We start from the raw sequence: 13,832 nt of genomic DNA, 5'->3' as shown, positions 1-13,832 counted from the left end.
CACGTCATGATCAACTCACTATTTTCCCTGGGGGAATCATTATTTTAAAATGACAATAGAAAAGACATTTCAATAAAATTATTGATCTCACCGAGCGGGGTTTAATTTCCGCTCAGACGCGTTTTTTCCCCAATAGCTGAAAAATTAACTCTCTAACAACATCATCGGGAGAAACAGGTGGTATATAGATATCAGCATGAGCTTCCCTAGACTTATAAAGAGGGGAAATTAGATAAACTAAAACAAACTTAAAAAAATAGAAGTTAAGAGCTAAATCAAGGAGGAAACTGGTGTGCAGAAAAGAAAGGAAGGATGCAAGATGGGTGAGATGTGTGTGTGTGTGTGTGTGTGTGTGTGTGTGTGTGTGTGTGTGTGTGTGTGTGTGTGTGTGTGTGTGTGTGTGTGTGTGGTCGTGAAATATCAATTTCTGCGCATGCTGGACGAAATGATTGGCGAAAGCTGAATAGGCAATGGGCTAAAGCTAGAGGCAAGGCCTACAGGACAGTCTAACTAAAAAGTGTGTGCGTGTAGGGAGGAGGGGTGAGGGGAGAGGTCTTGGATTACAAAATATAGCACACTGTAGCTAGTATGCAAATCGGGACTAAAAATAGGGGACTGAGACTAATTGCATTGGATCGATATTAGGGACTTTAAGATTTGCAAAATCTACGACGGCGGCGTCAACCGGAAGTGTTAATAACTTCTCTTTAGGGTTATGTTCATTGGAGATTTCATTCAAGACATTGTCAGTAAAGTCAACTCATCCACAAGAAAGACAGACTTTGAAGAAGCCCGGACACTAAAGTGAAGTTATTTACACTTCCGGTTGACGTCGCCGTCGTAGATTTTGCAAATCTTAAAGTCCCTATTTGCAGATACCGAGGGATGCCATACAGGGACTGTTTGTATATTATGCCACGTAGACGACTTTAAATAAAAAATCCTTGTTTAATATAAATAGCTTCTATTAATATCGTTTAAATAATTCTTATTAATTATACACTTTAGGATATGAAAGATGATGTTGGTGATGATTGATGAGGATCTGATGATGATGATGATACTGGTAGTGATGAACATGATGAAGATGATGATGATGATGAAGATGAAGATGATGAGGATCTGATGATGATAATACTGGTAGTGATGAACATGATGAAGATAAAGAGGATGAAGAGGATGATGATGATGATGAGGATCTGATGATGACGGATGATGAGGATGAGGATCTAGCTGTTAGTGGTGAGCTGTGGTGAAGATGGTGATGATGATACTGGTAGTGGTGAAGATGATGATGATGATGATGAGGGTGATCATAATGCTGTATCGTGATACAGATACTTGTATTTCTTGTTGCTATGGTAACGATGATAATATGGATGACCCATCAGACTGTTCTTATAATACTAGTGGTTAAGGTTGATGAATGACTCACACATACATTGTTAAAATATGTTCGTATTGGATGTCGTTCACACTCAAATTGATATTGATAGCACTGCACACAGTTATAATTATCCAAGAGAATATGAATTATCTTATAGCCGAAGACTTGCTTATTTTTATATTTGCTCTACTTATATTGGATCAGGATAGACCGACAACCGACCAAACCGACCATGGCATATATCAGCACCAGGTGCGTTATTATTTTTCTCTTGTCCGTCCATTCCGACCGATCCTCCACCGACTAGACCGACTATCAACCGACCAGACCGACCATGGACCGACCGGACGACGCGGATCGCATATATCAGCACCATGTGCTCCATCTAGAGCTGCTGCTATGATCTATACTCTTATGTTCGTCTATTCCGACCAACGACCGACCAGTGTTTCTTACGGATACTTCAGAATCGGTTTCCCATTCCTCCTTCTCGTAACGATGAAACGTACAGAGAGGGTCCTGGAAACGAACTGCTTGAGTGCTGCTTGCGTCTGATGTAGAACTCGATGATTCCACGCTGCACGAAGTACTTGGTCCTACAACACAACACAGAACATTTAATCAACATTTTTTGTAGTTTAAATTAAACCCATGCGATTTCGCAATCCTACCGATGATTAAAGGGAATGAAAGGAAAGCGCGGGTACGGGTGTGCGCCGCCTCTCAACAATGCGACCCGGGTCAGTCGAGTCCCGGGCTCGTTGTCGTATGTGAACAGAGTTGTTTGGTTCTCTGGTTTTTCCTCCCTCCTCAACAACCAATCAACTTTTCAATCTCAAGTCTCAATCTATTGTCTGTCTTATAAAGTGGGTTATAAAACCATGGCTTTCCATCATAGTGCATGAAACCTTTTGTTGTAAATTTAAAAAAAAGATCAAGAAAAATAAGCACGGTAGACACAAATGACGAACTTACCTGAAGATGGCACAACAGACCGTCTCGTTAGATAAGAAGATGGTACAAATCCTTCACAGCCAGAACGTGTAGCAACCCACCACCAATCCCTATCATCTCGGTTCAATACTCGTACTATATCACCTTTATACACATTAATGTCATTTTCATCCTGAGCAAAAAAGTTATACAAAACCAACATGTACATATCATTACACTTTCGGAAATGAGAAACATTCATTTTCTTCTGTTGGCGGAAACGCTCCAAAGCTTTCCGGTTCCAAAATATCATGTGTTGGTGGTCGGGAATCCCCGAAGTTTTCCGACGATAAAACGATTCATCCTCGGAGTCGCTCGAAGAAGATTGAGTTCCGAAAATACCCTCTTCGCTGAAGCTTTTTGTTTGTAGACGTTTGAAATCATTGTGAGATTTCGAGCTTAAAGCGTGTTTTCTGGTGAAGGACTTCTTGTTCAACAGGTCCATATCATCTAAAAATTCCTTAAAAGAAGCATTCTCGCATGACTGCTTTCTTTGTTTTCTTGCTGGATTTGAAGGCATACACACAGATTCTCTAGACAAGTTCGCGTCTATCTTTTTATGTGGTAGCGAGCAGAAGTTAAAAGGAATAAATCCCCTTTTTCCAAGAGAATTCATCGCAAGTACTTTGTCGCTATCGCGGTAGAGTAGATGTACAATTTCTCCTTTCGAAACTTGAAGTTCTGTATTTTGAAGCCGCGGTTCGAAATCCCATAACACTTTTGCTTTTAAATGAACGGGATCCCGCAAAGAAGCGTTCGAGAGTCGCCTTGCAAGTTCAGTTTTTGAGAGATCCGGTGATGGTATTGAACCATTTCCATTAGACGCTGTGCCATGACTGCTAATTCCACTATCGGTATCATCATCTTCTTCGCCTTTTGGTGCGGGATCTGGGACAATTCCATCCGTTAATAACGGCCTCAAAGTAGCGATTCTTTTCTTCTTCGCCTCTTTTAATTTGTAAACTGCGAACGCAAAGACTTTTAATTAGCAAGAGTTATTAGTTAGCACTACCTAAAGCGCTTGTATGTAGTGATATTTGAACTAAGTTGTATACGCCTTTGAAAGAACTCGTGCAGTGTTACTCGTAAACGACATCAATCAATGAAGCTTTTTTTTTTGCAACGCAAAGAAAAGCCTTGTAAAGTGAAACTTAATGGTGTATGAATCTCAAAAACCGAAGTCAGCAAGTTTAAGTAAATAAGTGTCCAACAAACTAATAATAAATATTTTACCGCGCCAAAAGTAATAATAAGTAAGAGGAGTACCAGTTCGCAAGCAATTCCACATGACAGGAGCGAGGTTCATTATGTTACAATCAATCATACAAACTTTTTTTTTGATTGGATATAAGGAAAGCCATTTCAGTGCTTTATACCCAAAGATTTCACGTAAAATGCACTCAACCAAAAGTGTGTAAGAGGTTTGATTTCCTTTCTTTTATATTCAGTATTTTTCTTTCTTCATAGTGTCTAGTGCTAGGATATAATATTAATGACTGTCAATATAATATTAGTAAAGCAAATATTATTATACTTATGGTCGCGTGGTTAACACAAACAAACACATGGGAGATGACAAGCAAGAGTGATAAATTTAGCAAGATGCCTTTGCTAAGAAAAGAGCAATTAATCATGATGTCAGAACGACACGCGAACAAGTGTGACAGCGCTAGCTAAACAATGACTGAAAAAGAGAGAGGAAGGGTTAAGAACAGTTGGATGGTGAGGTAGTGAGTGGTGATAAATTATTTAACACGAGGTCTAGTGTCGCCTAGTGTATTTTATAGATATTTCAGGAAGTTTTATTGCTCGTAATCAAAGTGGCAGCCATGTTGGGGAAAAGGCGGTAATGTTTATATCATCCAACATGGCTGCCACTTTTATTCCCTTTGAGGCATGATTACAAACCATCTATAGTGAACATCATCCAACATGGCTGCCACTTTTAGTGACATGGCTGCCACTTCAATGTATTTCCTTAGGAATGATTACAAACGACCTATAGTAAAAATCTTCCAAATGGCTGCCACTTTTATTCCCTTAGGAATGATTACATCATCCAACATGGCCGCCACTTTTATTCCCTTAGGAATGATTACAAACCACCTATAGTGAAAATCATCCAAATGGCTGCCACTTTTATTCCCTTAGGAATGATTACAAACCACCTATAGTGAAAATCATCCAAATGGCTGCCACTTTTATTCCCGGCTTAGGAATGATTACAAACCCCCTATAGTAAACATTATTCAACATGGCTCTGCCACTTTTATTACCTTAGGAATGAGCATAGACCACATAAAGTGGACATCATCCAACAAGGCTGCCACTCATTGCCTTTATGCCTTTCGGAATTAATTACGAAGGAGAAACGTTTGAATCGTGAGGGCGGAAAATTATCAAGTGAAATGCATGTATGTATGTGCTGATGGTAAGGAGGAATTTCTAATTCTACTTAAACGTGGTTAGTAGAACATGCAAAGAGCAGACGCGTAGGAAGAAAGGGTTAAAATTGCACGTAAAGTAGAGACGTGGAGAGATGAAAAATGCCAGCATGAACGTTTAAAGTAGATTGAGCAATACTGCCCTGCAGCGCTGTGCTTTTAAGCATCACCTGATTATCGAACTACAATATATTATAATACCTATTTCAAAAATTAGCGAACCTGCATCAAATTATGCTAAAAACATTTTGCTTTCTTTTCCCAAATCGACCATTTTTGTGAGTGTTGAACTACAACTTATTATGGAGGCATTTTCAAAAATTAGCGATTCTGCAAAAATTATGCTAAAAATATATTGCTTTTTGGTATTCGATAGCATTTTGAGTGTTGTACGTCACCGCCATATTTTTAAACGCCGGCTTAAAAAAGAATTTTTAGTCTAAAAGAATACTGAATACTAACACTCAATAAAATTTATGAATGAATAGCAATTTAACTGAAAATCATTTTGGATTAAGTATGACTATTTTTTCTATTCCCTAAAACGAAAATTCTATTTCAAATTTGGAAAAAAAAAAGAATTTAAGGTACATTTGGACATGATGAGTAAGCCATTATAGAAGAAGCTACCAGTTGGTGAAAATAGATTTTTATATTATGGTAACGTAGAGACGATGAGGAGGCAGACGTGGAGTGACATTCATGTCAATACATCTTGACCATTTTCATCAACTTTCGCAACTGACTTTGTGATTAATATCGCAGAGGTTTCCAAACAAATGACAAATAATTTTTCCATTTTTCGTCCAATTTTCAAGAGTTTAGCTATTTCAATGAATGAAAAACACACACGGAAGACTAACTTACATCGATTTTGGTCTAATTCTCCTCTTTAAGAATTATTGACATTTCAAAATTGTCATTTCAAAAGATCGAAAGGTTTCTTAATATGAAGGCAAAATACAAAACAAAATAATTTCTCGAATAAAAACACGAAAACTACCAAAGAAATACCCTGTAATAATGAGTATAACCTTGCTTACCGTAGAGCATTTTCTTCCACATCTCAAGTTGTAGAAAAAACGTAGAAAATTGGACTAATTTGTGTTGTATAACACGGTACCAATGCCGAACACGGAAACTGTGAATAAAGATGTGAGCGACGATCTAATTTCCATGGGATATTAATCAGTCAGAAGAAAGCCATAAACCGAAACTATGTTGCCATAGAAACAGAATGATTTTATACACAGTAAGGCTAAATTCAAAAATTATGACATGATTTTTAACTTTTCAACATCGCGAAGAACAAAATCCTTCAAATTGAAAAGCAGCGACCGAGACTTATCATGTGGATTGGCGGAAGTGTAAAAACAAAACGATAAAATAATCTCTTTTAGTCTTTCAATAATATTTTCTATTTTTCATGAATATCCTAATCAGGAACGATAAATAAAAATTTCCATTTTTAAATACATATACCTTACGGCTTGGAGACCAAGTAACTGAGGAAAAAGCAGTTATGAACTTAGCGCGATTTTTTATCGCACAAATCACTGTCCATTTTGATGCCGCTTTATTCATTTCTTTTAAAAAATAGACGGGGGGAAATATTGCATAGTTCTCTTAAATTATGTTTTAATTCAAGGCAGAATGAACGGTGTAGGACTATATATGGAGGAGGTATGATTGAAAATATGTCAAAAATATATCTTGCAGAATGAAGTATATGTAAACTTTACGCCGTATACTATAAAAAAATCTAATTCGTAGCTCTGTAGTATTTCTATTAAGAAATATAACAATAACTTAACATTTCCTAGTAAGAATGGATCTAGAGAATGTCATTGATTTTAGTATGTTATAAATAGGGAAAGATTTTAATTTTCACTTAACATTCGTACAGTACACAATTTACTACAAGGAGTACTAGTTCTGACGGACGCAGAGTTGTTCTCTTCTTAGTTTATTATTTCTCCAGCGTTAGGCTATATTTCCTCAAATAAGTGTGTTTACATAAATGCTGTTTTAGCTAATGGACTGAAGTTCTAATGGTCAGACAAACATTAAAAGATTTGATTACGAACGGACTATGTACGAGCTGGTTGACGAATGATGCTTTACGGTCGACTATGGATTATATTCTTTTCATCAAAACAATGTTTTATCAAATATTAAAAATTACCGCTACTGTCTTCACTATTGTATTTTAATAGAACAATTACAGAAGCTTAAATAATAGAAACAATAATTTAAAAAATAAACGAGTTGAACTTTCCGGTTAGTTTGAGATCTAGAGTAATGGATTTATTATACTCACCGCAAAATTTTCGTATCATTGACCCAGATTTTATAAATTCACTCCTCGTTGACCTACAACCACAGTCATCAACGAAACGCCAAGCTTACTAGAAGTTGAATGAAGACAGCGATGCAAGCCGTCTATTCTGTACTCATTGTTGCTCTACTACTCACTCTTTGAACTGAATGGCCACCTGTCTTGAGCTTATTGTGGGTGTATTGTCAATATGAAAGCCGTCCTCATTGGCTTATTCAGAATTAGTAAGATTACCTCGACTAACTTACCGAAGGGTTAGCTAGAGTATTTCTTAATGAGAATCAATAGTAAAGTCACAACATATGCATAACTGGAACTGAAGCTGTGCATGGGTTAGACTCATTCAAGCAGAAATGGAACCTGAAGCGTATTATTTTTCCGTATAGGTGTTTTGCTATCGATTTGCTATCGCCTTTTTTGTCCTTCCTTTCCTTCCTCTTTTCTACCATCAAAGATATAATCACGTATTCAGTACAGCCTAATGGAGTTTTTATCACAAAGAACATTTCATAATAAAGGAAAAGGAAATGAGTGAAAGAAATAAAGGAATAGGTTTTTAAAAACGAGCTTATTCCATAAACACTCTTTCCGGCTAAATTTCCATTTGGCTAGTGAAGTCTTATTGTATACTGAATATCAAAAAAGAACTAGGTTCTCTGAGAAAGCAAGTAAATGGATGTCAACAGTATAGCATATTATCGATAACGCTCGAATATAGAACTCTAACTAATGCATATAAATAATGCACCCATTGATATTGACCTGCATCTTATCTAACGGCATCAAAACTGGCTTTAATTTCGATTAAAAGACAAAAACGATTACGGATCAGCAGATTAACATGCAATATTGCACGGAATGTTTTAGGCAAAAATGGTTTTTAATGGCTTTAAAATCACAAAGTAATGATCTGGGAGTGTACAGGTAAGACTGCCCGTCGCTGATAAGCATGATTTGACATCGTACTAGCTATTAATAGGTATTATCTAACTTGCTTGATTTTATTATTGAGTATTAAAGGGTAACGAATCGTGTTGTTCGTGAATTACTTGTGCCACTTGAAGCGTTTACATTCTTTTTGGATGAATAATGAGCTATTTTAGGGATATGACGATTAGTCGAACCCCACTTTCCAGACATCCATGAAGATATAGAAATATAGATAAGTTATAGTGCTTGGGAACGAGGTTATTCCGGGCGAAAGCCCTTTGAATTAAATTCGGAAAAATTATTTTCAGCGAGGTCGGAAATTAATTTTTCCGAATTTAATTCCAAGGGCTTTCGCCCGGAATAACCTCGTTCCCAAGCACTATAACTTATCCATATTTCTATATCTTCATGTATTTCATAAGTGCTACGCGGTCCACATATTCTCATCTTTCCAGACATCCTGCATACGGGCACCCTATTGCACATGCGCAAATCAGCCCGAGTTTTTCAGTCGAAAAAAAGTAAAAAAGCTTTATATTTACAACGAAATATAAATACCATTTTTCGTTGTTTTTATTACGAGATTAAAAACCTTGAAAATTAATTTTCTTGATACTTTAAATTTAATTTTCTTAACAGTCTGGATGGTCATTGAATTCGCCTTTTCCACGAAGCCGTAACGTGGTATAAATTGCTTTGAATTGTGTTCGGACATTGTTCTCGAATTTCCGTACAAATGTACTTGCTTTAAATGAACTATTTACTTGGTTAATGTTTAGTTAGTTCTCTAAATACAAGTAAAAAATCCTTTTTTCTAGCTTGATTGAAGCTTTTCTTACTGCTGTTGAGAGAGTTAGCTAAAGAAATCTACCTAAATTTTCTCCTTAAAGTCAGTGAATTTGTATGGAAATCCGAGAACAATGTCCGAACTTTTTGGTGAACGTAACACAATCCAAGCTAGCGCCAAAAAGGTGAATTGAACAATTTCATTTAAATTTTGGCGGGAAAAAGTACGCGTCCCGTCCAGAACAGACGCATGCGCAGATGTTCAACCCAGTGTCTCGATTCTGATCTAAAGATGGACCAATGAAGACCTGAATATTATTGCTAAGGTTATCGTCAAAATATGTAGAAGAGGTAATTTTTAGTTTCCAATCTTCAAAAATAGTTGTTCTTTTCAATAATCAGTCTCGTGCCTAGTCTCCTATGCAGCCGCTATTAGTTTCGTCACCGATCTGAGCGGCTGCGTAAGAGACGATCTTGTACCCCGAGCCCCCTAATTTGTACTGTGCATTCTCGATAATTACATTATCGTCAAAGTTTGGAAATTGAGAATCTCGGAAATGCAATTTCCAGAGTTTTGAGAGACATTTGTGACATTTTACCGAAGCAACTGCCTCGCTTATCTCATAGTGGCTACGGCCCTGTTTTTTCCTTTCTATTTCCGCATTTAAATTCCCCAGTTAGTTTTTCGATTATTTACATTTCATTTTATTGCTAAAAAGGGGAGTCATTATTGGTCGATAAGGGTAATGTTTTCCCATTTCAGACCACGTGTCATTCTCTTGAGAATCTACAAAGCTTTTCGCTGTCGTATTACAGCGTGGGACAATCTAAGTGAAAGCCCAAAGATCGAATTAGAATTTAGAAGTTGATTTTTGAGGAGGGAGGAAAACCGGAGAACCCGGAGAAAAACCCTCGAAGCACAGGAGAGAGCCAACAAACAACTCTACTCACATACGACATCGAGATCGGCAGGACTCGAACTAGGGCCGCATTGGTGAGAGGCGGCGCATTAGCAGCGCACGCCACCAGTGCTTCCCTAGAATAAGATTCTTTGTTTGAGTTGTATCCATATTCACTGTCGTCTCATGCGCAACTATTAGACAAAGAAATGATATTCTAGGGAATGACACGTGGTCTTGAGAATAAGATTCTTTGTCTGAGTCGTATCCATTATTCATGTGTCTTCTCATGCGCAACCATTAGACAAAGAAATGACACTCTAGGGAATGACACGTGGTTTGAAATGGGAAACCTCAAGCCCAAGGTAAAAAGAGCTCTGTTGGTTGAAATTCCCACTCTTTTAGTTCATAGTTAATCCAGCGGGTTTAGGGGTTTCCAATTTCATCCTTCTTGGATTAGATACAACTTCGCAAATATTTTACAAAAAAAAGTTCACTGTAGGTTATAAAAAAGCGAAAAATTCATTCTATTCAAAACAATCATTTCATACAAATTTTGATGTAAGGCTTGAATTTGCGCTTGACTGAATAATGTCAGTCAGTCCTTGGATTCACAAGGATAACCATTTCCTTATACCACCCCCCCCCCCCTCCCCCTATATCTGCCACTGATTTTTTTATCATTTGCAAACGGATACGTGCACTTCTCGTTATCACCATTAACGACCTTGTGCCTCATAGCCTCATAACTGTTTAATTTAAAGCAGCCGTATTTTATTGACCCCACTATATCAGTATGGACAGTCCTAATTCAATATATCATCTTCCTTCGCCTGCCATTTGAAGATATATTAGAAAAATACGTTATACAGTATTGTCAAACATGCACTTTCTGGACTATAATGAATTCATCCCGAGGTTTACGTCAACATTTAATTTGTTCTAATCAACTTAGTTTCTTCTGTGTCGAGGTTCTACTTGAAGTTCACGATAGACAGTTGTATTTGTGGCTGGTCCACCCACGTTTTCTGTAAAAGCTTAAATTTTTTTATTGTTATTCACTCTCTGCATTGAAGAATTCTCTCTATTCGACAAATTCGAATTCCTAGCCGTTATCACCAGGCAAGTTAATCGAAGTTTTTAGTTTATGAACATTTTGCCAGTTCAACAACAAGATCTTGGCTCTGTTGCCAGAGTTGAATGATGGCCGAATGATAGACACGTTAAAATGCACGGATATAGAGCTATCTAAAACTTGTAATTCACGTCTTTTCGTATGTACACAAGGAAAGAACTTTTATCCAAACCCCTTTCAAAACTATTGTTCATGTGTCTTGGCTGTCACTGTATTGGCTAACATCTATCGGATTTTTCTATCCGGAATTCGAATTCGGATATTTTTGAAGACGGAAAAATCCATGTTTCTTTGTGACTGGATTAGCCTTCAAAACGAAAAATTTCGATACGTGTGAACGTGCAAAAACAATTCAAAAACGCTTTGTGTAGACGAAAAAATCCATTTTCAAAAAATATCTGGATACCCGAGACTGAGCCTAAATTGTGAAGTACGCAATCGGATTGTTGAAGAGAGGAAGAAAACAGTGCTGTAACTTGGAGGAAAGATTTTGAACAGAACAAAAGAACAATGAAAAAGAAGGTCAAAAGTTATAAATCCTGGAATCATTATACTTCAAAATTTATCTAAGAGAAAAAGTATTTTTAAAACTTATCAGAAAAAGTTGTTCAAAGCCGGAAAGAAGACCACATAAAAAATTTAGTTAATTAGGAGTTAATCTGGAAGATCCTTTGACAAAGAAGTGATAAGAACTTAAAGAAGAGATCTTTCAGATTCTAAGCATTGAGGAATTAGCTTGAATGATGTTTGATGATAAAGTTCATGTTAGTTGACGTAAGTCCCACATGGAACGATAGTACCGATTGTTTTTAATCTCTGAAAACTATGTCAAACGAGTTCCGGGGACAAAATTAGTCAGTGTTTGACACGAAAAACACCGATAAGCCGGTCGAGAGATAGATCTAAGTTTGTTTGTAGAGATATTTGCTCAAAAGTCTAAAAAATGCTTGTAATTTTTAACTTTTTCAGAATTAAAATCAAACATTTCTATTAGAATTGACACAATTTTACGAATTATTGAAATCAAATTTGAATGAGCAAATACTGATTGAAATGGGGGAAATCAGTGTTTTTGTCTTTCAGATCATTCATGAGTCAGATATGAAACGTTTGCTGGAAGCAGCTTCTAGCGAACCAATTCAAATACAAATTGACAAGAAAATCCATCTATATGTTTACAAATGAGATGAAGTTTTTGAGGCGAAAACAAGCACTAATATAAATGGCCGGGATTATTACAATCGTGTTTTTAAGTTTGCTCTATGTGTGGTAAAAGAATTTGGTAGAAAGTGGAACAAGCGCGACTGCCACACTTGGCGATAACAGGGATCCCTGAAGGGAAGGATTTTATGTTGGAATCATAAAGCCTATGGTGTTTTTTTTTAAGAGTCAAATAATTCACTAAAAATATATTGTAAAACTACTTACCTACGCTGGCAGGCTCACTGACCATTGAACAGCAAAAAGCCATCTCGAAACCAAGCACTTGTGTTCGTCTTCAACCAGAGAAACTTAGAAACACTATAGTGTAGATGTCATTCGGCTTTCATCGAGCATTTAAAAGAAAGTTAAGTGGTTTTCCTGATGGAGAGAAAAGTTTCATCAAAACGCGCGAGTAAAAGTTAGCGAGCAAAGAAACAAACTTGGAATGACGTCAATATTTCTGTTGGTGAATTCCTCAAAATCGTTAATGAATTGGTGCCTGATTTCTTGGTGGTTAAGTGAATTCAATATCAATCCTAAAACCTAGCCCTTATGGAAAACTCATTAACTTCAAGACTATAACCTTGTCACATCATATCAGTATCTTCATAAATATATTACGAATCTAAATTAAATAGGCACTTAATATAAGTATAAGTGGACAGCTAACTTTATTTTTCAACATACCTGTTTTATGTTATATTAACGGTCAGATAGAAGTGTTGGATCTGTTTCAGTTTGTCCTTGCTTGTCGCCTTGAGCTAATTTAAGGGTGTACACGATACTTTAGATTAGACGGTGATTAAGCCAATCTAATTTGCATTACAATGTGGACCAAGACCCTAGTGCAAATTGTTCCAAGATTGTCTAGAATTACGATGGATAAATCAGATCAACATGTCAGCGTGGCACAAATGCACTTCTTCTGTGCGTCCTTCACACATGTTCTTTGATGGCCATCTCGGGTTATGCTGTCAGGGTCAAGCCTCACTGTACCTGTACTGACTATCATCTTACGTAGGCAGTTATAGTCTCGTTTCGAAGCGATACACACAAAGTCACTAGGGATGAGGGGTTCCCAAGCAAAGATCCGAGATTCGGACAAACGTTGGGTTGATGGCGAGTGGCCATATTGTGGCCGTAGAATTTAGATGGTGAAGTTTTAGTTCGGGGACGGCGGCTTGATACTCCTAGAATCTTCTTCCCACGACCACTGCCTAGATTACGTTGGATTATTGAGCTGAATGGAGTGCAGCAAACTGCGCCACAATATTCAACGGGGTATCATAGCGATCTATCGGATTTCACCCAGGCAAATTTCAGATTCGCAACCAGAATTTTAATCCGAACTAGATCCTGCTATTACTGCACTATGAGGACAAAGAGGCCATTTCCTGTCAGTAGTGCAGAAGTGAATACATCAGGCCTCATGCATCATTCATTATGTCTCTAGCTTGAGGGTCCTGAAGAGGGTCCTTATCCCATTACCAGCATCCATCTTGACGAAATCCCATGGTCCCAGCCTGTTTTGCTCAAATCTCAATTCTATTCCCATTTTTGATTTTTTTGTGAATTCCATTCCCAGTGCATAAAATCCCATTTTCCCAGCCCAAAAAAGGCGAGTCCCAGCTCCTATTTTACCCCTTCAAGACCCTTTTTCTTCGCAGCCACCTCTTTTTTTCTCTATCACTGTCCGTTTGTTCTTTCTTCTTTCGCT

At 37.2% G+C, this 13,832-nt stretch overlaps 1 protein-coding gene across 3 annotated transcripts; it reads right to left on the bottom strand.

Moving 5' to 3' along the window:
• Nucleotides 1-928: 928 nt before the first annotated feature.
• Nucleotides 929-12,772, bottom strand: LOC116286511 (uncharacterized). Of its 3 annotated transcripts, none has more exons than XM_031693044.2 (3): nt 12,341-12,772; nt 2,363-3,343; nt 929-1,983 (listed from the first exon to the last, which is right to left on the bottom strand). In XM_031693044.2, the coding sequence occupies exons 1-3, from the start codon at nt 12,381-12,383 to the stop codon at nt 1,754-1,756; spliced, it is 1,254 nt and encodes a 417-aa protein (XP_031548904.1). In that variant the 5' UTR covers nt 12,384-12,772; the 3' UTR covers nt 929-1,753. The 3 variants fall into 3 exon arrangements, with proteins under 3 accessions (XP_031548904.1, XP_031548906.1, XP_031548905.1); XM_031693046.2 differs by lacking the exon at nt 12,341-12,772 and adding an exon at nt 7,145-7,590; XM_031693045.2 differs by lacking the exon at nt 12,341-12,772 and adding an exon at nt 5,868-6,171.
• Between the last annotated feature and the right edge of the window lie 1,060 nt (nt 12,773-13,832).

Source organism: Actinia tenebrosa, unplaced genomic scaffold (assembly GCF_029948245.1).
Source record: "Actinia tenebrosa isolate PJP-AT-01 unplaced genomic scaffold, QUT_ActTen_1.0 PGA_scaffold13__45_contigs__length_12533684, whole genome shotgun sequence".
Lineage (NCBI taxonomy): Eukaryota > Metazoa > Cnidaria > Anthozoa > Actiniaria > Actiniidae > Actinia > Actinia tenebrosa.
Note: the sequence above shows the minus strand (reverse complement) of the source record. Positions and strands in the feature narration are given on the sequence as shown.

Coding starts and splice junctions, on each gene's coding strand:
- LOC116286511 (XM_031693044.2), bottom strand. CDS start 12,383: ATGGCTTTTTGCTGTTCAATGGTCAGTGAGCCTGCCAGCGTAG. Junction 3,344..12,340: donor CAGTGAGCCTGCCAGCGTAG/GTAAGTAGTTTT, acceptor TTGCGTTCGCAG/TTTACAAATTAAAAGAGGCG. Junction 1,984..2,362: donor GTCTGTTGTGCCATCTTCAG/GTAAGTTCGTCA, acceptor GTTGTGTTGTAG/GACCAAGTACTTCGTGCAGC.